Source organism: Centruroides sculpturatus, unplaced genomic scaffold (assembly GCF_000671375.1).
Source record: "Centruroides sculpturatus isolate CEXI.00-Female unplaced genomic scaffold, Cexi_2.0 scaffold30, whole genome shotgun sequence".
NCBI lineage: Eukaryota > Metazoa > Arthropoda > Arachnida > Scorpiones > Buthidae > Centruroides > Centruroides sculpturatus.
In genome coordinates, this window is record NW_019384755.1 from 142,522 (window position 1) to 169,174 (window position 26,653).

Sequence of the window (26,653 nt, forward strand, 5' to 3'; positions counted from 1 at the left end):
AGGAGAAAAAAGTATAGTTCTAAACTATGAGCATAAGTTACATAACATGTACATAAAAATAGCAGCATCTTATAAACCAAAAGCCAGCTTATACATGTCCCCCTACTATATTTACATTGCTAAGTAATGGTAAAGATGATATAAACTTATAAAGGTTTCCACAATCTATAGAATACCATTAGTATACACTAAGATTTAACACTCACTTAACTTATATAGATCTATATAAGATTATTAACTACCAGAATTAAAGAACATGCTTATGGCATTCAGAAAGAGAGGTATGTAACAGCATTGGCTGAATTTGAAAGTGTGCCTGAGGTGTCTCCCAAAGGGGACAGGTAAAACTAATACAAAAAATTTACTATATTCAAAAACTTAAAATCTCCCACACAGTTGAAATTTATAAGTAGGTGCAAAAAGGTGGTTTACTAATAACAGAGACAAACTAAATTTGCCACAAGTGTTTCAAGTATTGCTAGTGTTAGAATGAATATTATAGTTTTATTCTTTAAAAAATATGTTGTAATATTTAATTTTCGAATGTTTTAATTTTAATTTATATAACATTATTGAAATTTATAATGCTCCATATTTCAAATGTGTAGGATCATTTGAATTTCTGTAAGAAGTTTGTAAAAGTTCTTTTACCTAATGAACGAGCTCATTTTAAGTTTTACAACAGATTTTGTAATCTTGAGAAAGGCCACCGAAGTTACCAAAAACATTTGTTATCTTCTATTTATCTTACATCTATTAAAAATCTGTGCTGGAATTAGTATATAAAAGCATCTGTGTGTGATTTTGAACTGTTCCAGTTTTTAGGAGTTATCTTTGAATATATCTTTAACATAACATTTAGAAAATTGTTCTATACACCATAAAAAGAAATGAATGCTAGAAATTGTCAAGGTAAATATATGAATTGAACATATTTACCTTTAATTTCAACATGTAAATACTTTTAAAATTTGGAATTCATCTGAGAACTGTTAATTAACAGAAAAAGATTAAATTCTGGTGTGATATTAGTTAAATGAAAATTGTTTAATATAATTTGTTAATGTAATTTGATTTTTAATTTAAACTAGGTCCTGCCTTTACCACAGGTGCTTAGAATGACTGTGATCAAGATGTTTGAAATTTTTAGTCAGCACTATCTTATTCTTACAACATTTGACGTGAAGAATCTCATAATGGAGATTGAATAATAAAGAAGATTTAAAACAAAATTAAAAAATATTTTTTTTAATCTCAAATTTGATTTAATGTAAGTAAAGATGTGTGAATATTTTATAATTTTATTTACTTTATAATTAATGTTTAACTTAGCAATTTTTACAGTTTTAAAATGAGACATAATAAAGATACAGTTTGTATTATGGAAAAACTATAACACTGATTCAAAATATTATGAAGTAAATTAACATTTCTCTTTGTGAAAATTTTTTGTTTTAATTATTTTAACATTTTTTTTTTATTGATTCCTGATCTGTGTTGAGCATGTTCTGCTTTTGTTTATTTTATCTTTTGAAATTACAGTCAAACCTATTTATCCAGATCCCATTCATCCAGATTTCTGAAATATCTGGATTGGTTTGAATAGTTGTTTTTTCTTAAATTTTTACACATTTTTGTGATGTTTGCAAGATCTTTGAAACATTATTTATTGCCTTAATATTTACTTATGTAGCAATTTCATGTTTGCAAGGATAAAAATACATAATGTTTATATATACCTAGAAATTTTTATCTTCATATTTATATAATGTTAATGTTCCTATTGTCTTTAAGACAGTAAAGTATGTAAGTTTATTTTCAATCATTAAAAATAATTTTCAGTATGGAATTTTAAACTTTTACTTCAATACCACACTAATTTCAGTTTATCTGAATTTTCATTAATCTAGATCAGATCAGATCCCTTTTGATCTGGATAAACAGGGTTGACTGTGTGTACAGGAAATTGATTGTTACCATCTAGACTATGAATAAATCATCTGTTCAGTATACTAAACTGTGTTATAAACATAAAGATTAATCTCTTAAAAATATTTAACATATTTTGCCTAATTTATTGATTTCTGAATTACCTGGATATTTTATGAATTGTAAATTTAATTTGACATATTAGTTCAATATATCCAAATATTCCTAACAAATAGAAGCTGCAACTTTGGATATTCAGACACTCAACATACCTTTGTATGCAACAAAATATAAATAAAAATCTCATTTTTAAACCCATAAGTATTTTATACTGTTATCTAATAGAGAAAATGTAGAAATTGAAGATATAATCGTAGTCAAGCATGTATATATACACAGTAGTACCTCGATTATTTGGACCTCTATTATCCGGATTTTCAATTATCCGGATTTTCGATTATCCGGATTGTTCAAAATAAACAAATATTCTACGAATTTGCTGATTTGCACTTGGCAAATTACAATACTGTTTATGTTGTGATGGAATGCATAATTTTTTTTGTTTCAACAACGTCTCACCCGGCACAGTGGTCGTAAACTCTTAAATATATTTTGCGTCGTAATAAAAATATAACTTGACATACATATTTATAAAAAATTTTATTTTCAAATTACATCATTTCTATGACCAAGGGTGGTGTAAGGCATGGACAACGTGGGCCACCGCCTATGCCTTGCGGTCCGAAGGTTTATGCATTACTTAAAAGCTGCAAACGCAATAGTTTGTCAAATTTTTATTCATAAAAATGCAGTTTCAACTGCTTTTTATTTTATAAAATCTGTCTTCTTGCGCCACCAGAGGGACTTTTAAACAATAGGTAGTCTGTTAGCATTGGTCAGTAGTAGTCCAAATTAAATACGAACGTTTGTTTCTTGAAAATTTGATCACGATTTAAATACAGTATTTACTTTTAATATTGCCGATATGTCATCAAAAAGAAAACGTGTTGTATTATCATTAAAAGACAAATTAAAGTATTTGTTTCAATTATCCGAATTTTGCCCTATCCGGACTACCTTCATCCCCAATTAGTCCAGATAATCGAGGTTCTACTGTATCAGTAAAAGTATAAAAATTGCATTAATTTGCATTATGTATCCAGCAAATACAACGCCCCAAGTGACGTCACGAAAATTGACGCACTTGGATGAGAGTTAAGCAGCTCTTGTAACCCATCAGTTCCTGGTACTTTCCTACTTCTCACTTTTATTAGTGGCACTTTAATCTCTAGAAATTCTGGCTGGCTAATTTATATAGAACACTTGTGCTAGACCTAACTAGGGCTAGAGCTAAATTTAACGTCTTGGTGGAATGCAGAAGTTACAAAGTGTTTGAACTCTAGAAATTTCAGGATATTCCCATTTATTTCCTCTTTGAATTTACATTCAGTTCTGTGTTCTCTTCCATATAGTTGTGTTGCATAGTTATTCCACCTTCTTCTTGGGCTGCAATTTAAAAAAATTGTAGACCTGTAAATTCCCACTATCATCCATCTGTCCATCTTTCCTTAATCTTGAGAATGGAGTTAGATAGATGAAATTTGAGACCGGATATGGAAACCTTAGAGGATGAGGTTCCAATTATGTAAACTTCTGATGCAAACTGGAAGTCATGTTATTTCAATTCAAAAATTTTCCCCTAAAAGGTGTTAGACCAGCACAATTCTATTGTTAAAGGAGAAGTATGATGTACAGGAGCAAGTGACTACTAACTTGAGGTGAAGAGCATATATTTTAAATTAAATAAATTTAAAATATGATTAAAAATTGCAGCCCAGCATTGTGATAATGTCATAATAAATAATTTCTTGTTTGTGTTTTTCAAGTATCATATTTCCCATTTGTCTTTTATTGCACCAATTTTTGTTCACCTTTTCTTACCAGAAATTACATTGACTAAATTAACTTTGCAAATTAATAGAAAGACAAGACTCATCTAAAGATTTAAGGAGAGTATAATATATGAAAACATCAATCTTCCTAAACCTTTCTAAAGCACGTTATTGTTGTTATAATAAAATATATAATAATAATTTAATAATATTGTTTGATAAATAAAACAAATGAAGCAATGCAATAAAAAAGCATTTAGTGATTTGGCAGGCCAGTTTATATATATTTTGATACTTGTGAAGTTTTGGAGTTTTTGTTTTGGTATTCTGTTGTTTTTAATGGTTATCAAGCTTATATATTGGTTTCTGGTCTGAGGACTTGTTATACCTTTTGGAGGTGCATTATAGGCATATACCTTTTAGAAGTATATGCCTGTAATGTACTCTGAGGTATAAGGAATATGGTGGGCTATGCAAAGATTTTATGGTATTATCATTGTGTTAATAATGTAATTAATATGGCTAGTAAGCATAAGAAGAGTCAACTAATTACAATTTACGTAGTGTTTATCAATGAGTATTACATAAGCTTATGCACAGTATTTCTATTATTATTTTTTTTTATGTTTGACTTATGGCAGGGGATACCAGAATGAACTTGGTCATAACTTGAGGACTATACTAAGCAATGGGGATAATGCTAAGCAAGGTATTACTATATTTCAAAATAATTCAAATTTTTAAGTGTTTCATTGAGGACCTTTTCTTAACAAGTTGTAAAAATGCAAATTTGAAATTTTGGATTTTTTAGAGTAACTTATGTAAAACCAAATAATCCAAATACAGGAAATAGCCTGTTAATACAGTAAATATAATCATCAAAAATGCAAAAAGCCATTATGTCAAATTAGTAAAAATATATTTCATCACTTTTAAATGATATCAAGTGATATTATCTGAATGGATTTTTGGACAGTTTCAAATGGCCAAATTACAAGGCATAAAATTATTTGATGATCAAGTGATGAGATCATGCCTTGTCATGCATCTCATCATCACTTGATCATATAAAATATGATAGTGTTTCAGTTAACCACAAAGGCAAACACACTACAAAAAAAAAAAACACACTACAAAAAAACCACAGTAGTTAGGAGAAAGGAATTAATTTTTTTATGCGTGATTTTGTAACTGGTATTTTTTCAGATGCCAACTCTGAGCTAATTACAATTATATCAGCAGTCATCCAAACTCCAGTTGTCGGCAGAACAAATTATAAAATTTATGTACAATTATGACACCAAATCACGACATGACTAACTAGTACAAAAAAAATTATTTGTTACAAATTTTATATCCTTGCAACTAATGCTTAAAACTAAACTTACAACTAATAAGTAAATGGAAAACGGGGCAAGAAGTAGAAAAATGGACAATACGAGGTAGGTAAGAACTAAGGTACCTGGTTCCTTTACACATCTTTCAGCTTCTGTTGTCTTGCTGTCCTAAGTAAACCTTCTTATACCATTAACGAACCCTTCTGTTTTGCTTTCTGTTCCTGGTGTCTATTTTAGCCAAGACGTCTGTTTCTTAGCAGAAGATCAAAAATGGTTCAGTTTGATTTTGGATCATTTATACATAGAAGGATATGTGAGAACTGGAGTTCTTTCTCCTAGGATTTGGTTCAGGGCAAGAAACTCAACTCAGTCAATGCCAATCTACCTCACATTTTGTCTCAGGAAGGTTCCTTTACAAAGTTACAACTCCTGTCTACTTCAGTACCTGATGTTTCACATTCCTCTCACCAGATTGTCTTTTCAAGCATCAGCACAAAAGGTCGCTACTACACATGGAACTTTTCATTCTAGTTTGTCCAGGAATTGATTCATACAACCAAGAAGAAAGAATTAAAGGAATTAGAAAGTTCTAGAAAGAGAAAGAACAAAAAACAGGGAAAGATACTAAAAACTAACTAAAATACATTATGGCATATAGCCACAATACAAGTACCTTGCTAAACAGTTTTATAGAAGCAATGAACAAAACTGGAACTATGATTAAGATGAAAATCTTAACATCATCCTTGTATTTCCAGAAAACACATTTATTAAGATTGAAGCTAGATTTGAAACATGATGCAGGCTTATGAAATATGCCAAAAATGTGTTTGCTGGAAATGCAAGAATGATGTTGAGATTTTCAAGTTTTATAGAAGTCAGAAATAGGGCTGTTCTTTAATTAAGTGTATAGTTTAAGAGATTATTGTGAAAAGTAGAGTTGACAATAAAAGTAAATTGTCACCTCATGCTGATCGGCATGATGTTGACGTCATGGAATCAAATTTGACATAATACATAACCCAGAGTAGATCAATCAAATATTAAAATTAACTTAGAAATATGCTTTGAGAAACTTTGCTCATTCTAATTTTTAATAAATTACTTGAACTGAAAAACTCTAAAAACTGGATGTAATTACTAAAATTAATATCAAAAAACCTTAAATCCAGGAAAAATGGAATGCTTATTAATGGAACAAATGTTTTCAACCATTTATAATAGCCATCTTCAAGTTCTAGAGTGGAACATAATAAATATACATGATTGCCATTACATATAGTTGAAAATGTTTGTTCTGTTAATATTTTTTACTGGATTTGATGTTTTTTTGGTATTAATTGCTTTAATTAATTTATCTTAAATAAATAAATAAATAAATATACTTGTACAATAAGCTAAGTAATGCTTACAATTCTAAATGTATTTTTATTTGCATTTTTTCTGTTGTCATGATCATCTTAGTTTACATGTGGAATCTGAGGGAATTAAAAATGCACTGAAGAGAAAAGAAGAAATGTCATCTTCTAAAAAAACATGATAGATTTTAAATTTAAATAATGTTTGGTTGCTTTTTTTTGGTATGAAGAATGTGTTAAAATTGAATGTGGAAAAAAAAACCAATTTTACTTTGAACTGTAATCGAAGGTAGTTGTGTGCTAAGTAAACTTTTCATTTTTTTACTAAAATTAATATAATAATTTAGGTTTTAATGCATTATTTTCCTCTGTCCTAATGCTGAGAAATTTGAATGATAACAAATTAGACAATATCAAGGATAAATAATATATAATGTATAAATCAATTTTTACATATATGATGTGATTTGGGAAGATAGTCTGAACAGATGGCTGGGAGACACTTGAGAAGAGGATACTTTAAGTTTGGGGTCAAGGGTAAGAGAAGAGTATGGAGTGCAGGGATGAAGTTGGAGGGAGATGTCAAGTTTGGACACAAAGTCAGAGAATGTTATGAAGTGCTGTGATGAAGTTGTATTGTAGTTAGACTTATTGAAAGTTGTAAGCAGTGAATGAAGTATTTTGTCGGTGTTGATTAGTAGAAAAACTTCCCATGTATGTATATGTATATATATATTATATAGTCAATATTTTTATGAATAAAAAGATTGTAAATGCAGGTATAACTCACCTTACATCGGTAATTGGTTCCAGGAGAGGGGACATAAGTCAAATCTACTTGTCACTAGACTAAACCACAAATTACCATTCCCAGTTCTGTATTTTATTTATTAATGCATTTTTAATAATGTATGGTTAATAAGAATTTATTTTAAGCTTACAAAAAAATAAATTTTAGTTTTTAATATAGTACAGAAAAAAACGTAATCTAAATTTACGAATACATGTACTGTAAGTACAGTACATACTTATAAATGTACATAATTTAATATCATTTTATGTGCTTTAAACATTTTTCTAGTGATATTACGATTTCAATATTTGTGGCGGACAGACGTAAAGTCAAATAAAACGACTTAAACTCAATTTTTATTTTTCCATAACTTTTTTGACAAACGACGTATAATCAAGAACGACATAACTTGAGGTATACCTGTAATAAATTGTATGAATACTTTTTTAAATCATGTTGACATCAAAATTTTCTTGAGTTTGTATTAACACTTGTTATCGAAATCAAAATTACATCAAGAAAGTGTTTCATTTTCATCCAAACTATAAAATATTCCACTAATTACAAATAGAAACATTTAATGTAGTTATTTCTATTTCAATTACTCAAAAAGTTAAAGGATAATGTATTTCCTGTAAATGAAAGCATAAATTACTATAATAAGTAGTAATTTTATATTTTATGAAAACTTTTATTATTAAATAAAATTTGAGGATAATTGAAGCAATAACATCCTCAAATATTCTTTGAATAAATATACTTTTTTAAAAGATAGTATTTATTTAAGATAAATTAATTCAAGCAATTTATTAAAAATTAGAATGAACAAAGTTACTTGAAGCAATGCCCAATCTTTAACAATAAAGTGTTTTTCAAGATATTTTCAGAAGCTTCTGAACATGATATGTCATTTGACATTAGTTGATATCAGATATTCAAAAGTCAAAAACATACAAGAATTCTAACAGGTGAGAACAATGATATCACTTGATGTCAAGTATTGATGTGTGATATCCTTTTTCAACAGTTGATTTAATCTTATAATGTTCTGACAACTGAAATCAAGTCATACTTGACATCATGTTATATTCAAGTACAAGTAAAACAGCAAAACCATATTTGGGACAAGACTATGTTTCGGAAACTCACTACTAAGCGGAATCACTTTGATGCTCAAGGTGGGTCTCATTCTCATTCTCCAATCTTCTTTGGTATAGCTGCTTTTAGGTGCGATCATTCAAACTTCGCCAGCCACGATCATGAGGTCGTCCATGATGTATTTTTGATGAAATTAACCTATCCAATTTCAAAATTTCTCTCCGTTGATTATCGGCCTGGGTTGAATTTTTGTCGATGCGTAACAAAAATTTATCATTTTTGAAAAAAATAATCATGGCTATTGTATCGTCTGAAATTATTTTTTTATTTTGCAAAAACAATATACAGTTTAACCCAATTATAACGTCATCAGATGTAACGACAATCCTAATATAACATCAAATTTTTTTCGGTCCCACGATTTTACTATACTAGATAATGTTAAAAAACCTACTTGTAATGACACCCTGTTTTAATGTCATATTTGAAGCACTTCCAAATTTATAAAATTAGATTACAAATTTTATTTAACATAGAAGAAACTACATGTTCAGTCCTAAGGTCAGAGTTCACTTCTTAGAATGACTGTGGGTGGTACTCTCCCCACCTGACTTTGACCTGTCAGGGGTGAGGTGCCTGTTTTGCCTGTTTGTAGAAGAGGGTTGCCATTTCGTATTTTATTTTGACTCAGTTCTCGGTCTCCTGACTTCCTATGAGTCTGGATTTTTTATGTGCAGATGATTTGGGCACCTAATACTCTGTGCCAAATATCAATCTCAACATGTACTCCTTCATACCTCTAAGCTGGGAACATAAACAGGCAGTACAATTTTATAAACAAGACATAGTCTTGTCAATAACATGATGTGAATTGTTGTCATGTCATGTCATGTCATATATTCTGACAACTAATATCATGTCATATCATTTTGAAATCATGTACCATGAACATACGATCTCAAATAATATTTTTATTAGGGTAAAAATCTAGTAATCACTAGGTTGTGCTATCTTATTTAAGCTGCTATTAAAAATGCAATATGACTATCAATTTTTAAATTAATTTTAAAAATTGATAGTCATATTATACTTCCAACCAATATAATTCTAATGTTTCTATAGTATAAGTACTCAATTTGTTAGAAACTGTTAGGTTAGGTTGGCTCAGCAAATATAATATTGGGCAAGTATCCCAAATGACAACTGTTTGAATTGTCATGTAATACTTTCATTTTTTGATTTTTGACAATTTGGTTATATTTGTTATGAAGGTACAGTAGAACATCGATTATCCGATCTCCGATTAACCGTCACATCGGTTAACCGACCATTCTAGTCAGAAAATTTTAAATGTCCGCTAGTGATGTGGCGCTACAATATTTGGCTATGTCTTGGCTATTTTAATATTATTTTTGTTAAATTTTTCCGTGTTTTAGCTGGCAACATGGCTCGACCATGAAAGGGCAGCCAGTATTTAAATGAGGCTTAATTTTTTAATTATGAGTGGTTGTTTGTTTTGTGAGCAATAAAATAATTTTTAACGATACAATAGCGACGATTATTATTTAAAAAGAAAAGTTTGTTAGGCTTAACACTGATGAAAATTCAAAGCGAAGTAGGTTAATAGTGATATACTAATATACTAATTACATGAGATATACTAATTACATGGGATATACTAATATACTATACTAATAATGTATTTTTTTCATTCTTTTCGGTTATCTGATTTCTTCAGTTATCCGACCAACCCGAGTCCCCAATTGAGTCAGATAATCGATGTTCTACTGTATTACATTTTGTGTTTTGGTCTTGAAAATGAACTAAGGAGGTTTAGCAGTAAAAGTTTTTAATATTCTTATATTAAGAATATTATTTTATCAATATTTCTCAAATTACAAATTCTTCAAATAATTTTTTTATGTATTTGGTATTATTTAAACATGAAATAAAGAGAATATTTTTAAAACAAACATTGCTTTATGTTTTACTTTGAACTTTGGAGTGTTTAGAATGTTTTTTACACGAATCTTAAGAAACTCACAATCGGCACCAAACAACTTTCTTCAAATTCTTTACAACAAAGAAAAGTGAAAATCCATGATCATAAATCTCAAAACAAAAAATGAAAAATTTTAAAATATTTTTCTAATTAACGTTAGTGAAAAAGTATGCATTTAGAAAATGAATGTTACAATCCAAACAATTTTACTAATTACTTTTATTGCTAATGTAAATATAAGATCTGGGCTTACAAAAATCATGGTATTTTTGTATTAAAACAATCTTTTAATTAAAATAAGAAAAACTAATTTAATAATGCGTATTTACAAAACTTTTTGTTGTTGAAAGATTAACATCTATTTTATAATTACACTCGGAGATATTTTTAATCGAAGTGGATGAAATCAAGTAATGTAAAATAGTCATTAAACGTAATGAATTTATGAAACTTCAAAGCATTTACTTCTTATTATTGTTAATTTTAAAATATAGATTGTGTAATTTGTTTTTATTATTTTATTTCTATTATAATGTTTTAATAAACAAATAACCTTTTAAAGTAAAAAAAAAAAATATTCTCTGTAACGGAATTCTTTGTATAATTTTTTATTTAAAAACTTTCAGCATAGAGATTTATAGTATTCCTGATTGATTACAATGGAAGTTCACAATGGCTATATCTAATCCCGATTAAAGTGATTANTTCTGTGTTCTCTTCCATATAGTTGTGTTGCATAGTTATTCCACCTTCTTCTTGGGCTGCAATTTAAAAAAATTGTAGACCTGTAAATTCCCACTATCATCCATCTGTCCATCTTTCCTTAATCTTGAGAATGGAGTTAGATAGATGAAATTTGAGACCGGATATGGAAACCTTAGAGGATGAGGTTCCAATTATGTAAACTTCTGATGCAAACTGGAAGTCATGTTATTTCAATTCAAAAATTTTCCCCTAAAAGGTGTTAGACCAGCACAATTCTATTGTTAAAGGAGAAGTATGATGTACAGGAGCAAGTGACTACTAACTTGAGGTGAAGAGCATATATTTTAAATTAAATAAATTTAAAATATGATTAAAAATTGCAGCCCAGCATTGTGATAATGTCATAATAAATAATTTCTTGTTTGTGTTTTTCAAGTATCATATTTCCCATTTGTCTTTTATTGCACCAATTTTTGTTCACCTTTTCTTACCAGAAATTACATTGACTAAATTAACTTTGCAAATTAATAGAAAGACAAGACTCATCTAAAGATTTAAGGAGAGTATAATATATGAAAACATCAATCTTCCTAAACCTTTCTAAAGCACGTTATTGTTGTTATAATAAAATATATAATAATAATTTAATAATATTGTTTGATAAATAAAACAAATGAAGCAATGCAATAAAAAAGCATTTAGTGATTTGGCAGGCCAGTTTATATATATTTTGATACTTGTGAAGTTTTGGAGTTTTTGTTTTGGTATTCTGTTGTTTTTAATGGTTATCAAGCTTATATATTGGTTTCTGGTCTGAGGACTTGTTATACCTTTTGGAGGTGCATTATAGGCATATACCTTTTAGAAGTATATGCCTGTAATGTACTCTGAGGTATAAGGAATATGGTGGGCTATGCAAAGATTTTATGGTATTATCATTGTGTTAATAATGTAATTAATATGGCTAGTAAGCATAAGAAGAGTCAACTAATTACAATTTACGTAGTGTTTATCAATGAGTATTACATAAGCTTATGCACAGTATTTCTATTATTATTTTTTTTTATGTTTGACTTATGGCAGGGGATACCAGAATGAACTTGGTCATAACTTGAGGACTATACTAAGCAATGGGGATAATGCTAAGCAAGGTATTACTATATTTCAAAATAATTCAAATTTTTAAGTGTTTCATTGAGGACCTTTTCTTAACAAGTTGTAAAAATGCAAATTTGAAATTTTGGATTTTTTAGAGTAACTTATGTAAAACCAAATAATCCAAATACAGGAAATAGCCTGTTAATACAGTAAATATAATCATCAAAAATGCAAAAAGCCATTATGTCAAATTAGTAAAAATATATTTCATCACTTTTAAATGATATCAAGTGATATTATCTGAATGGATTTTTGGACAGTTTCAAATGGCCAAATTACAAGGCATAAAATTATTTGATGATCAAGTGATGAGATCATGCCTTGTCATGCATCTCATCATCACTTGATCATATAAAATATGATAGTGTTTCAGTTAACCACAAAGGCAAACACACTACAAAAAAAAAAAACACACTACAAAAAAACCACAGTAGTTAGGAGAAAGGAATTAATTTTTTTATGCGTGATTTTGTAACTGGTATTTTTTCAGATGCCAACTCTGAGCTAATTACAATTATATCAGCAGTCATCCAAACTCCAGTTGTCGGCAGAACAAATTATAAAATTTATGTACAATTATGACACCAAATCACGACATGACTAACTAGTACAAAAAAAATTATTTGTTACAAATTTTATATCCTTGCAACTAATGCTTAAAACTAAACTTACAACTAATAAGTAAATGGAAAACGGGGCAAGAAGTAGAAAAATGGACAATACGAGGTAGGTAAGAACTAAGGTACCTGGTTCCTTTACACATCTTTCAGCTTCTGTTGTCTTGCTGTCCTAAGTAAACCTTCTTATACCATTAACGAACCCTTCTGTTTTGCTTTCTGTTCCTGGTGTCTATTTTAGCCAAGACGTCTGTTTCTTAGCAGAAGATCAAAAATGGTTCAGTTTGATTTTGGATCATTTATACATAGAAGGATATGTGAGAACTGGAGTTCTTTCTCCTAGGATTTGGTTCAGGGCAAGAAACTCAACTCAGTCAATGCCAATCTACCTCACATTTTGTCTCAGGAAGGTTCCTTTACAAAGTTACAACTCCTGTCTACTTCAGTACCTGATGTTTCACATTCCTCTCACCAGATTGTCTTTTCAAGCATCAGCACAAAAGGTCGCTACTACACATGGAACTTTTCATTCTAGTTTGTCCAGGAATTGATTCATACAACCAAGAAGAAAGAATTAAAGGAATTAGAAAGTTCTAGAAAGAGAAAGAACAAAAAACAGGGAAAGATACTAAAAACTAACTAAAATACATTATGGCATATAGCCACAATACAAGTACCTTGCTAAACAGTTTTATAGAAGCAATGAACAAAACTGGAACTATGATTAAGATGAAAATCTTAACATCATCCTTGTATTTCCAGAAAACACATTTATTAAGATTGAAGCTAGATTTGAAACATGATGCAGGCTTATGAAATATGCCAAAAATGTGTTTGCTGGAAATGCAAGAATGATGTTGAGATTTTCAAGTTTTATAGAAGTCAGAAATAGGGCTGTTCTTTAATTAAGTGTATAGTTTAAGAGATTATTGTGAAAAGTAGAGTTGACAATAAAAGTAAATTGTCACCTCATGCTGATCGGCATGATGTTGACGTCATGGAATCAAATTTGACATAATACATAACCCAGAGTAGATCAATCAAATATTAAAATTAACTTAGAAATATGCTTTGAGAAACTTTGCTCATTCTAATTTTTAATAAATTACTTGAACTGAAAAACTCTAAAAACTGGATGTAATTACTAAAATTAATATCAAAAAACCTTAAATCCAGGAAAAATGGAATGCTTATTAATGGAACAAATGTTTTCAACCATTTATAATAGCCATCTTCAAGTTCTAGAGTGGAACATAATAAATATACATGATTGCCATTACATATAGTTGAAAATGTTTGTTCTGTTAATATTTTTTACTGGATTTGATGTTTTTTTGGTATTAATTGCTTTAATTAATTTATCTTAAATAAATAAATAAATAAATATACTTGTACAATAAGCTAAGTAATACTTACAATTCTAAATGTATTTTTATTTGCATTTTTTCTGTTGTCATGATCATCTTAGTTTACATGTGGAATCTGAGGGAATTAAAAATGCACTGAAGAGAAAAGAAGAAATGTCATCTTCTAAAAAAACATGATAGATTTTAAATTTAAATAATGTTTAGTTGCTTTTTTTTGGTATGAAGAATGTGTTAAAATTGAATGTGGAAAAAAAAACCAATTTTACTTTGAACTGTAATCGAAGGTAGTTGTGTGCTAAGTAAACTTTTCATTTTTTTACTAAAATTAATATAATAATTTAGGTTTTAATGCATTATTTTCCTCTGTCCTAATGCTGAGAAATTTGAATGATAACAAATTAGACAATATCAAGGATAAATAATATATAATGTATAAATCAATTTTTACATATATGATGTGATTTGGGAAGATAGTCTGAACAGATGGCTGGGAGACACTTGAGAAGAGGATACTTTAAGTTTGGGGTCAAGGGTAAGAGAAGAGTATGGAGTGCAGGGATGAAGTTGGAGGGAGATGTCAAGTTTGGACACAAAGTCAGAGAATGTTATGAAGTGCTGTGATGAAGTTGTATTGTAGTTAGACTTATTGAAAGTTGTAAGCAGTGAATGAAGTATTTTGTCGGTGTTGATTAGTAGAAAAACTTCCCATGTATGTATATGTATATATATATTATATAGTCAATATTTTTATGAATAAAAAGATTGTAAATGCAGGTATAACTCACCTTACATCGGTAATTGGTTCCAGGAGAGGGGACATAAGTCAAATCTACTTGTCACTAGACTAAACCACAAATTACCATTCCCAGTTCTGTATTTTATTTATTAATGCATTTTTAATAATGTATGGTTAATAAGAATTTATTTTAAGCTTACAAAAAAATAAATTTTAGTTTTTAATATAGTACAGAAAAAAACATAATCTAAATTTACGAATACATGTACTATAAGTACAGTACATACTTATAAATGTACATAATTTAATATCATTTTATGTGCTTTAAACATTTTTCTAGTGATATTACGATTTCAATATTTGTGGCGGACAGACGTAAAGTCAAATAAAACGACTTAAACTCAATTTTTATTTTTCCATAACTTTTTTGACAAACGACGTATAATCAAGAATGACATAACTTGAGGTATACCTGTAATACAAAAATAATACATTGAAATGTAGAAATACAGTGGTACCTCAGGATACGAACGCTCCAGCAAACAAAATTTTCAGGATATGACATGAAATTCTAACATATTTTTGCTCCATGATACAAACAAAAACTTACCATACGAAGTTACATTAGTTTGCAGCGCCATTTTTTATTCACTTCTGTTCATTGGTCTCAGTCCACGTGTTTGCTTCGTCATGGAAGGATCTCGCTCGATGAAGGAAATCTCGAGGCATTATCAGAAAGTGACTGATTTTATTGAAAAGAAACATCCCAAAAAGGTTCACACTGGCCATATTGCCACTCGGAGTAATGACATTTGCCTAAGTCATTTTAGAAACATTTTAAAAAGTAGGCAAAGCCAAACCTCTTTGGATAGATATTTTACCAAGTGACCTNGTAATGTACTCTGAGGTATAAGGAATATGGTGGGCTATGCAAAGATTTTATGGTATTATCATTGTGTTAATAATGTAATTAATATGGCTAGTAAGCATAAGAAGAGTCAACTAATTACAATTTACGTAGTGTTTATCAATGAGTATTACATAAGCTTATGCACAGTATTTCTATTATTATTTTTTTTTATGTTTGACTTATGGCAGGGGATACCAGAATGAACTTGGTCATAACTTGAGGACTATACTAAGCAATGGGGATAATGCTAAGCAAGGTATTACTATATTTCAAAATAATTCAAATTTTTAAGTGTTTCATTGAGGACCTTTTCTTAACAAGTTGTAAAAATGCAAATTTGAAATTTTGGATTTTTTAGAGTAACTTATGTAAAACCAAATAATCCAAATACAGGAAATAGCCTGTTAATACAGTAAATATAATCATCAAAAATGCAAAAAGCCATTATGTCAAATTAGTAAAAATATATTTCATCACTTTTAAATGATATCAAGTGATATTATCTGAATGGATTTTTGGACAGTTTCAAATGGCCAAATTACAAGGCATAAAATTATTTGATGATCAAGTGATGAGATCATGCCTTGTCATGCATCTCATCATCACTTGATCATATAAAATATGATAGTGTTTCAGTTAACCACAAAGGCAAACACACTACAAAAAAAAAACACACTACAAAAAAACCACAGTAGTTAGGAGAAAGGAATTAATTTTTTTATGCGTGATTTTGTAACTGGTATTTTTTCAGATGCCAACTCTGAGCTAATTACAATTATATCAGCAGTCATCCAAACTCCAGTTGTCGGCAGAACAAATTATAAAATTTATGTACAATTATGACACCAAATCACGACATGACTAACTAGTACAAAAAAAATTATTTGTTACAAATTTTATATCCTTGCAACTAATGCTTAAAACTAAACTTACAACTAATAAGTAAATGGAAAACGGGGCAAGAAGTAGAAAAATGGACAATACGAGGTAGGTAAGAACTAAGGTACCTGGTTCCTTTACACATCTTTCAGCTTCTGTTGTCTTGCTGTCCTAAGTAAACCTTCTTATACCATTAACGAACCCTTCTGTTTTGCTTTCTGTTCCTGGTGTCTATTTTAGCCAAGACGTCTGTTTCTTAGCAGAAGATCAAAAATGGTTCAGTTTGATTTTGGATCATTTATACATAGAAGGATATGTGAGAACTGGAGTTCTTTCTCCTAGGATTTGGTTCAGGGCAAGAAACTCAACTCAGTCAATGCCAATCTACCTCACATTTTGTCTCAGGAAGGTTCCTTTACAAAGTTACAACTCCTGTCTACTTCAGTACCTGATGTTTCACATTCCTCTCACCAGATTGTCTTTTCAAGCATCAGCACAAAAGGTCGCTACTACACATGGAACTTTTCATTCTAGTTTGTCCAGGAATTGATTCATACAACCAAGAAGAAAGAATTAAAGGAATTAGAAAGTTCTAGAAAGAGAAAGAACAAAAAACAGGGAAAGATACTAAAAACTAACTAAAATACATTATGGCATATAGCCACAATACAAGTACCTTGCTAAACAGTTTTATAGAAGCAATGAACAAAACTGGAACTATGATTAAGATGAAAATCTTAACATCATCCTTGTATTTCCAGAAAACACATTTATTAAGATTGAAGCTAGATTTGAAACATGATGCAGGCTTATGAAATATGCCAAAAATGTGTTTGCTGGAAATGCAAGAATGATGTTGAGATTTTCAAGTTTTATAGAAGTCAGAAATAGGGCTGTTCTTTAATTAAGTGTATAGTTTAAGAGATTATTGTGAAAAGTAGAGTTGACAATAAAAGTAAATTGTCACCTCATGCTGATCGGCATGATGTTGACGTCATGGAATCAAATTTGACATAATACATAACCCAGAGTAGATCAATCAAATATTAAAATTAACTTAGAAATATGCTTTGAGAAACTTTGCTCATTCTAATTTTTAATAAATTACTTGAACTGAAAAACTCTAAAAACTGGATGTAATTACTAAAATTAATATCAAAAAACCTTAAATCCAGGAAAAATGGAATGCTTATTAATGGAACAAATGTTTTCAACCATTTATAATAGCCATCTTCAAGTTCTAGAGTGGAACATAATAAATATACATGATTGCCATTACATATAGTTGAAAATGTTTGTTCTGTTAATATTTTTTACTGGATTTGATGTTTTTTTGGTATTAATTGCTTTAATTAATTTATCTTAAATAAATAAATAAATAAATATACTTGTACAATAAGCTAAGTAATGCTTACAATTCTAAATGTATTTTTATTTGCATTTTTTCTGTTGTCATGATCATCTTAGTTTACATGTGGAATCTGAGGGAATTAAAAATGCACTGAAGAGAAAAGAAGAAATGTCATCTTCTAAAAAAACATGATAGATTTTAAATTTAAATAATGTTTGGTTGCTTTTTTTTGGTATGAAGAATGTGTTAAAATTGAATGTGGAAAAAAAAACCAATTTTACTTTGAACTGTAATCGAAGGTAGTTGTGTGCTAAGTAAACTTTTCATTTTTTTACTAAAATTAATATAATAATTTAGGTTTTAATGCATTATTTTCCTCTGTCCTAATGCTGAGAAATTTGAATGATAACAAATTAGACAATATCAAGGATAAATAATATATAATGTATAAATCAATTTTTACATATATGATGTGATTTGGGAAGATAGTCTGAACAGATGGCTGGGAGACACTTGAGAAGAGGATACTTTAAGTTTGGGGTCAAGGGTAAGAGAAGAGTATGGAGTGCAGGGATGAAGTTGGAGGGAGATGTCAAGTTTGGACACAAAGTCAGAGAATGTTATGAAGTGCTGTGATGAAGTTGTATTGTAGTTAGACTTATTGAAAGTTGTAAGCAGTGAATGAAGTATTTTGTCGGTGTTGATTAGTAGAAAAACTTCCCATGTATGTATATGTATATATATATTATATAGTCAATATTTTTATGAATAAAAAGATTGTAAATGCAGGTATAACTCACCTTACATCGGTAATTGGTTCCAGGAGAGGGGACATAAGTCAAATCTACTTGTCACTAGACTAAACCACAAATTACCATTCCCAGTTCTGTATTTTATTTATTAATGCATTTTTAATAATGTATGGTTAATAAGAATTTATTTTAAGCTTACAAAAAAATAAATTTTAGTTTTTAATATAGTACAGAAAAAAACGTAATCTAAATTTACGAATACATGTACTATAAGTACAGTACATACTTATAAATGTACATAATTTAATATCATTTTATGTACTTTAAACATTTTTCTAGTGATATTACGATTTCAATATTTGTGGCGGACAGACGTAAAGTCAAATAAAACGACTTAAACTCAATTTTTATTTTTCCATAACTTTTTTGACAAACGACGTATAATCAAGAATGACATAACTTGAGGTATACCTGTAATAAATTGTATGAATACTTTTTTAAATCATGTTGACATCAAAATTTTCTTGAGTTTGTATTAACACTTGTTATCGAAATCAAAATTACATCAAGAAAGTGTTTCATTTTCATCCAAACTATAAAATATTCCACTAATTACAAATAGAAACATTTAATGTAGTTATTTCTATTTCAATTACTCAAAAAGTTAAAGGATAATGTATTTCCTGTAAATGAAAGCATAAATTACTATAATAAGTAGTAATTTTATATTTTATGAAAACTTTTATTATTAAATAAAATTTGAGGATAATTGAAGCAATAACATCCTCAAATATTCTTTGAATAAATATACTTTTTTAAAAGATAGTATTTATTTAAGATAAATTAATTCAAGCAATTTATTAAAAATTAGAATGAACAAAGTTACTTGAAGCAATGCCCAATCTTTAACAATAAAGTGTTTTTCAAGATATTTTCAGAAGCTTCTGAACATGATATGTCATTTGACATTAGTTGATATCAGATATTCAAAAGTCAAAAACATACAAGAATTCTAACAGGTGAGAACAATGATATCACTTGATGTCAAGTATTGATGTGTGATATCCTTTTTCAACAGTTGATTTAATCTTATAATGTTCTGACAACTGAAATCAAGTCATACTTGACATCATGTTATATTCAAGTACAAGTAAAACAGCAAAACCATATTTGGGACAAGACTATGTTTCGGAAACTCACTACTAAGCGGAATCACTTTGATGCTCAAGGTGGGTCTCATTCTCATTCTCCAATCTTCTTTGGTATAGCTGCTTTTAGGTGCGATCATTCAAACTTCGCCAGCCACGATCATGAGGTCGTCCATGATGTATTTTTGATGAAATTAACCTATCCAATTTCAAAATTTCTCTCCGTTGATTATCGGCCTGGGTTGAATTTTTGTCGATGCGTAACAAAAATTTATCATTTTTGAAAAAAATAATCATGGCTATTGTATCGTCTGAAATTATTTTTTTATTTTGCAAAAACAATATACAGTTTAACCCAATTATAACGTCATCAGATGTAACGACAATCCTAATATAACATCAAATTTTTTTCGGTCCCACGATTTTACTATACTAGATAATGTTAAAAAACCTACTTGTAATGACACCCTGTTTTAATGTCATATTTGAAGCACTTCCAAATTTATAAAATTAGATTACAAATTTTATTTAACATAGAAGAAACTACATGTTCAGTCCTAAGGTCAGAGTTCACTTCTTAGAATGACTGTGGGTGGTACTCTCCCCACCTGACTTTGACCTGTCAGGGGTGAGGTGCCTGTTTTGCCTGTTTGTAGAAGAGGGTTGCCATTTCGTATTTTATTTTGACTCAGTTCTCGGTCTCCTGACTTCCTATGAGTCTGGATTTTTTATGTGCAGATGATTTGGGCACCTAATACTCTGTGCCAAATATCAATCTCAACATGTACTCCTTCATACCTCTAAGCTGGGAACATAAACAGGCAGTACAATTTTATAAACAAGACATAGTCTTGTCAATAACATGATGTGAATTGTTGTCATGTCATGTCATGTCATATATTCTGACAACTAATATCATGTCATATCATTTTGAAATCATGTACCATGAACATACGATCTCAAATAATATTTTTATTAGGGTAAAAATCTAGTAATCACTAGGTTGTGCTATCTTATTTAAGCTGCTATTAAAAATGCAATATGACTATCAATTTTTAAATTAATTTTAAAAATTGATAGTCATATTATACTTCCAACCAATATAATTCTAATGTTTCTATAGTATAAGTACTCAATTTGTTAGAAACTGTTAGGTTAGGTTGGCTCAGCAAATATAATATTGGGCAAGTATCCCAAATGACAACTGTTTGAATTGTCATGTAATACTTTCATTTTTTGATTTTTGACAATTTGGTTATATTTGTTATGAAGGTACAGTAGAACATCGATTATCCGATCTCCGATTAACCGTCACATCGGTTAACCGACCATTCTAGTCAGAAAATTTTAAATGTCCGCTAGTGATGTGGCGCTACAATATTTGGCTATGTCTTGGCTATTTTAATATTATTTTTGTTAAATTTTTCCGTGTTTTAGCTGGCAACATGGCTCGACCATGAAAGGGCAGCCAGTATTTAAATGAGGCTTAATTTTTTAATTATGAGTGGTTGTTTGTTTTGTGAGCAATAAAATAATTTTTAACGATACAATAGCGACGATTATTATTTAAAAAGAAAAGTTTGTTAGGCTTAACACTGATGAAAATTCAAAGCGAAGTAGGTTAATAGTGATATACTAATATACGAATTACATGAGATATACTAATTACATGGGATATACTAATATACTATACTAATAATGTATTTTTTTCATTCTTTTCGGTTATCTGATTTCTTCAGTTATCCGACCAACCCGAGTCCCCAATTGAGTCAGATAATCGATGTTCTACTGTATTACATTTTGTGTTTTGGTCTTGAAAATGAACTAAGGAGGTTTAGCAGTAAAAGTTTTTAATATTCTTATATTAAGAATATTATTTTATCAATATTTCTCAAATTACAAATTCTTCAAATAATTTTTTTATGTATTTGGTATTATTTAAACATGAAATAAAGAGAATATTTTTAAAACAAACATTGCTTTATGTTTTACTTTGAACTTTGGAGTGTTTAGAATGTTTTTTACACGAATCTTAAGAAACTCACAATCGGCACCAAACAACTTTCTTCAAATTCTTTACAACAAAGAAAAGTGAAAATCCATGATCATAAATCTCAAAACAAAAAATGAAAAATTTTAAAATTTGTTTAAAAGTTTTAAATAATAATTTAATTTTTTTCATTTATTGTTTTGAAATGTTCTTTGTATTTATATTATAATACCAAGATTGTTACTAAAATAATTAAAAATGTATTTTTAATAAATTGCTGAGTATATAAAAGATTTTAGTATCTTGTTTAATTATAATCTGTGTATTTTTACTACCTATTTCTCATTTTCTTACAAAGCAACAATTAAGTCAGTTAAGCTATCTGAATATTAGGTAGGTTTGTTGCTGGTGTTCTTCCACTGAAAGAAAAATACATACAGTCTAACATAAAAAGGAAGATAAATCTCAGTTTATTTTATTAAACACTTTTAACTTGTTTTTTATCATCATAAAATCTTGCAAATCAAATTTCATTCACTTCTAATCAAGATAGAAGTCTAAAAATTTGAGGACATCTAAATGTGATGACATTTTAATGATGTTTTAGAGGAGTTACACATCTTGAAACTGGATAACTATGATCAAGTGTAGAATTTAACCTTGTTTGTGTGAATGCACTGTAGTTATGTATATGGTAGGTGGCATTATTTCCAACTCAAAAAAACCTGACCAATAAAAGTGGTTTTTTTTAAATATATTAAAATTATTATTTTTTTAGAGAACAAAGAATAATAATGTTTTAATGAACAAAATAGGACAAAAGTAGGACACAATTTCAGTGAATGGAAATTAAGTATAAAAGTGTATTCACATATTAAATAATAGCTTCATGAAATTACTCTAAATAGGCACTAAAATCACTTTTTGTCGCATCAAGAAATAGACTCACAACAACCTTTAAGTGACCAGTAAAATATTTAATTGAAATACAAAATACAAGTTTCATATGTTTTTGTTAATGAATATAATGGAGATTGATAGATTTTTTTGTCTATTAATCTCCGTTATATTCATTACAACAGAATAACACCTACACACAAATTTTCAGCAAGCAAATAAACAATTTTTACTGTTTAAATCTTTTCAGCCACAATTTATTGGCCCTTTTCAGGATCAAATGAAAAACCATTCTATCAATCGAAACTGAATACGAAAAAACATTCTATCATTTAAAAAAATTAGAATGTGGTAATATTCGACCAATAGAATGGTTTTTTGCATTCTCTCCTGAGGAGGGCTGATAAATTGTGGCCGAAAATGTTTTAACAGTAAAAATTATTTATTTGTTTGCTATAAATTTGTATTTAGGTGTTATTCTGATGAATTATAGTTCCAGGTTATGTATGCAGTTTTTGTTTTATATTTATTACATTAAAAATCGCTTTCAACTATACGAGCGCTAAGATGGCTTTTTCTTTTCCGCTAGACTTATTACACCATCAATGAAACGGAGAACAAGCTTTAGAAAGACTTTTTATTTATTTGAGTATGCATTTCGGATAATTATATCCCTTTTCAACTCGTGTCTAATAAGTCTAGCAGAAAAGAAAAAGCCATCTTAGCGCTCGTATATTTGAACATAAGACTAGACAAGAAGCACATTGCACATTTCAAAAAATCGCTTTATTGGAGAAATTAACAAAAGAAACCAGTCTGATATTTTACCCAAATACTTTCAAACTTCTTAGGCTCATCATAAGTGGCAATTGAACACAAATTCCAAATCCTGTTGATTCAAAAAACATTTCAAACATTCAATTCAAATTCAAATACAAATAGTCTAGGAATTCCAATCTTGAAGAAACTAACACCCACTGTTCTCCTTTCCTTAAAAAATATTCATCTATTGTATATCTATTCAGTTCAGATATGAAGTCTTTCCATCATATTTCTTGCAACCCTCTTACTTTTCATAATTTTCTTTAAGTTCATTAGATCTTATTGTCTATTTCTTCCTACTTCTCTTTTCTTGTCTTGTTACCCATTTCCATGCCTCCAATAATGCCTCCTCATTTTTTAGATAATTACCTAATCATCTAGACCGGAGAGGACAACCTTTTTAAGTGTTCATACAAAAATTGTCAAATCTATGATGCAAAATTTTTTTTATGTGCTAATTGCATATTATTATTTGGCATCTTTTTAACTATTGAGAGAACCTTTTCAAATAATGAAAAATTCACATACACACACTAAGAAACACGAAAAGGTTTTTAGAAAACACAAAAAAATATATAAAATGATGAAGAAATCACTATTGACTGCCTGACAAATGATGCAACAACTAAAACTTGTAAGTTAGTATATCACAAAGACAGATAATCTTAGAAATAGGATGTTTGTTTCATTTTATTATTATTATTATTATCATTAAAACAGTTGATAGGTTTGTACGTTTTATGCTAGTGTAATTTTCCCAATGACGGACTTATCACACTGGATTAAACACAGAGCAAAATGATGTTGAGACATACAATTTGCAAAGTAATTCTACGTATTTATTTTACAATATGCATTTCGGACATAACAGGCTCCTCTTCAGTCTTAATACATAGATCTTTTAGGATTTGTAGACATATGTATATCCATTAGTATAGTGAACTCCTGTATAACTCAATGAAAAAATTGTCATTAGTACTCATACAAAATTCTAATTTTGTGTTCCAGAGTATATATTTTCTTCTTCAACTTTTAGGCCTAGGTTTAAATTTGTATAAAATCATCTAATAATGCATGTCTTGATAACATGATTTCAGATAATGTAGAATGTATCCTTGCATTGTACAGGACTCCACTGTAAATTCATAATAAAAACTTCACAACATATGCACAGACAACAAAATGCCACCAAACAAGAACATTTTAACCAGGACATACTTGAATAAAAATTTGTACAATTCAATGTAACCTCTAGAAAAACAGATGAAATCATAATGAATTCACAGCACAATTATAATCTAATAGAATTTACTAACAATGTCCCTCTTGCACGTCCACGTTTGTATGGACAAAATCCACTAAGATGAAAGTCTTGCCAAAGTATATCTATTTTTTTTTTTTTTTGGTATTCTTTTACAACAGCCTATTACAAAATGTGTTTTAAAAAAAATTTCTTTCTTAGCTGTAAACTTTCTGAAACTGTTGAAGTTGATATAATATAATTATGTATTGTAATATTTATAATTAAGTAGACCAATCAAAACCTCGATAATCCCAATAAATAATTTAATGTAAATTTGACAAATGGTTTCAATCTTACATAAGATCTGTTTCAGGTCATCATCATCCTAAATTGGAATACACAAAACTCTTATACTTAAGCACAGAATTTACAGTAATACACTTATTCTGTAATATTCAAATACATTGATATTATGTTCAGTTCCACATGAAATTGAATATAAAATTAATGTAAGATCCAGGAGTGTAAATCGTTTTATGCATGAAATTGATTTTTGAGTATTTGAATATAACAGACAGTGTTATGATATACAGTTATGTTATATGATCATCAACATCTTTGCAAAATATATAATTGAGGAGGAAAACAGTGTTTTTCTAAAGACATTTTGTAACCAGTGTTAGAAAAGAAAACCATGTATAAGAAATAAATATGTATATATCAAGACTGCATCATAGTGGATAATTAAACAACTAAGCCTGATAATTATATTAAAGCCAAATGATTACTGGATTAAATCAGGCTATATTCTCACTATTATAATAGCAGTAATGCAACCTGATTTAATCTGAAAATTGTGTGGAATTTATTTTTATGACTGGAAGTTAGAAAACTTAAAAGATTTTATTTTTATTATTTTTACAATCAAAATAAGCTTTTATAAAATAATTTTTGTGTTTAATTTGATAATTTATAATTTTTTAATATTTTATATAAAATTTTTATTCTCAATAGGAAGCAGGAGTTGGAGAAATAGTATGGGCAAAGTTAGGCTGCACTCGCTGGTGGCCGGCTATGGTGATTTGGGGTGCAGACTGTGGCCAACCTCCAGCTCGTCCTGGTCAGACGTGGGTTTTTTGGTTTGGAGATCATAAAATATCAGAGGTAAATATCATATTGAAATTATTACTGTAGTATTTTTCTAAAATAGCACTTAAAAAATACTAATAATTAAAATATAATTTTAATATGAAATAATTTATAATATAATTATACATTTAGTAACATGAGTAATTCAATAAAAATTATGGGAAATACTGTTACATTAAATTTTTTGATTTCTAATAATAATATTTTTAGGGTGATTTTAAATCTTGTACCTGTAGTTTAGAAAAGTTTTTTCTTGAATCAATGTAATTTACATCATATTTGAATAAAAGGTGATTATCAATAACTGATATAAGTATATAAATTATAATATTACAACATATGTATATATATATGTTGTAATATTATATATTATATATAATAAAGAAAATGAAAGAAAAGAGTTCTAATCATTAGTTTAGACTAAATTTTTGTATAAATGACTTATAGTAAGACCAAAACTAAACTTTATTAGAAAATTTTCAAATATAAAATCATTATTTCCTATTATTACATATATATA

The 26,653-nt window shown here is 28.7% G+C and overlaps 1 protein-coding gene across 1 annotated transcript in view; it reads left to right on the plus strand.

Moving 5' to 3' along the window:
- LOC111628685 (DNA (cytosine-5)-methyltransferase 3A-like) overlaps window positions 1–26,653 on the plus strand; it is a 158,341-nt gene that overhangs the window by 85,216 nt on the left and 46,472 nt on the right. The window contains exon 9 of the mRNA XM_023372514.1: window positions 25,999–26,148. Within this exon, the coding sequence (XP_023228282.1) occupies window positions 25,999–26,148 (150 nt within the window). The remainder of the gene's footprint in view (window positions 1–25,998; window positions 26,149–26,653) is intronic.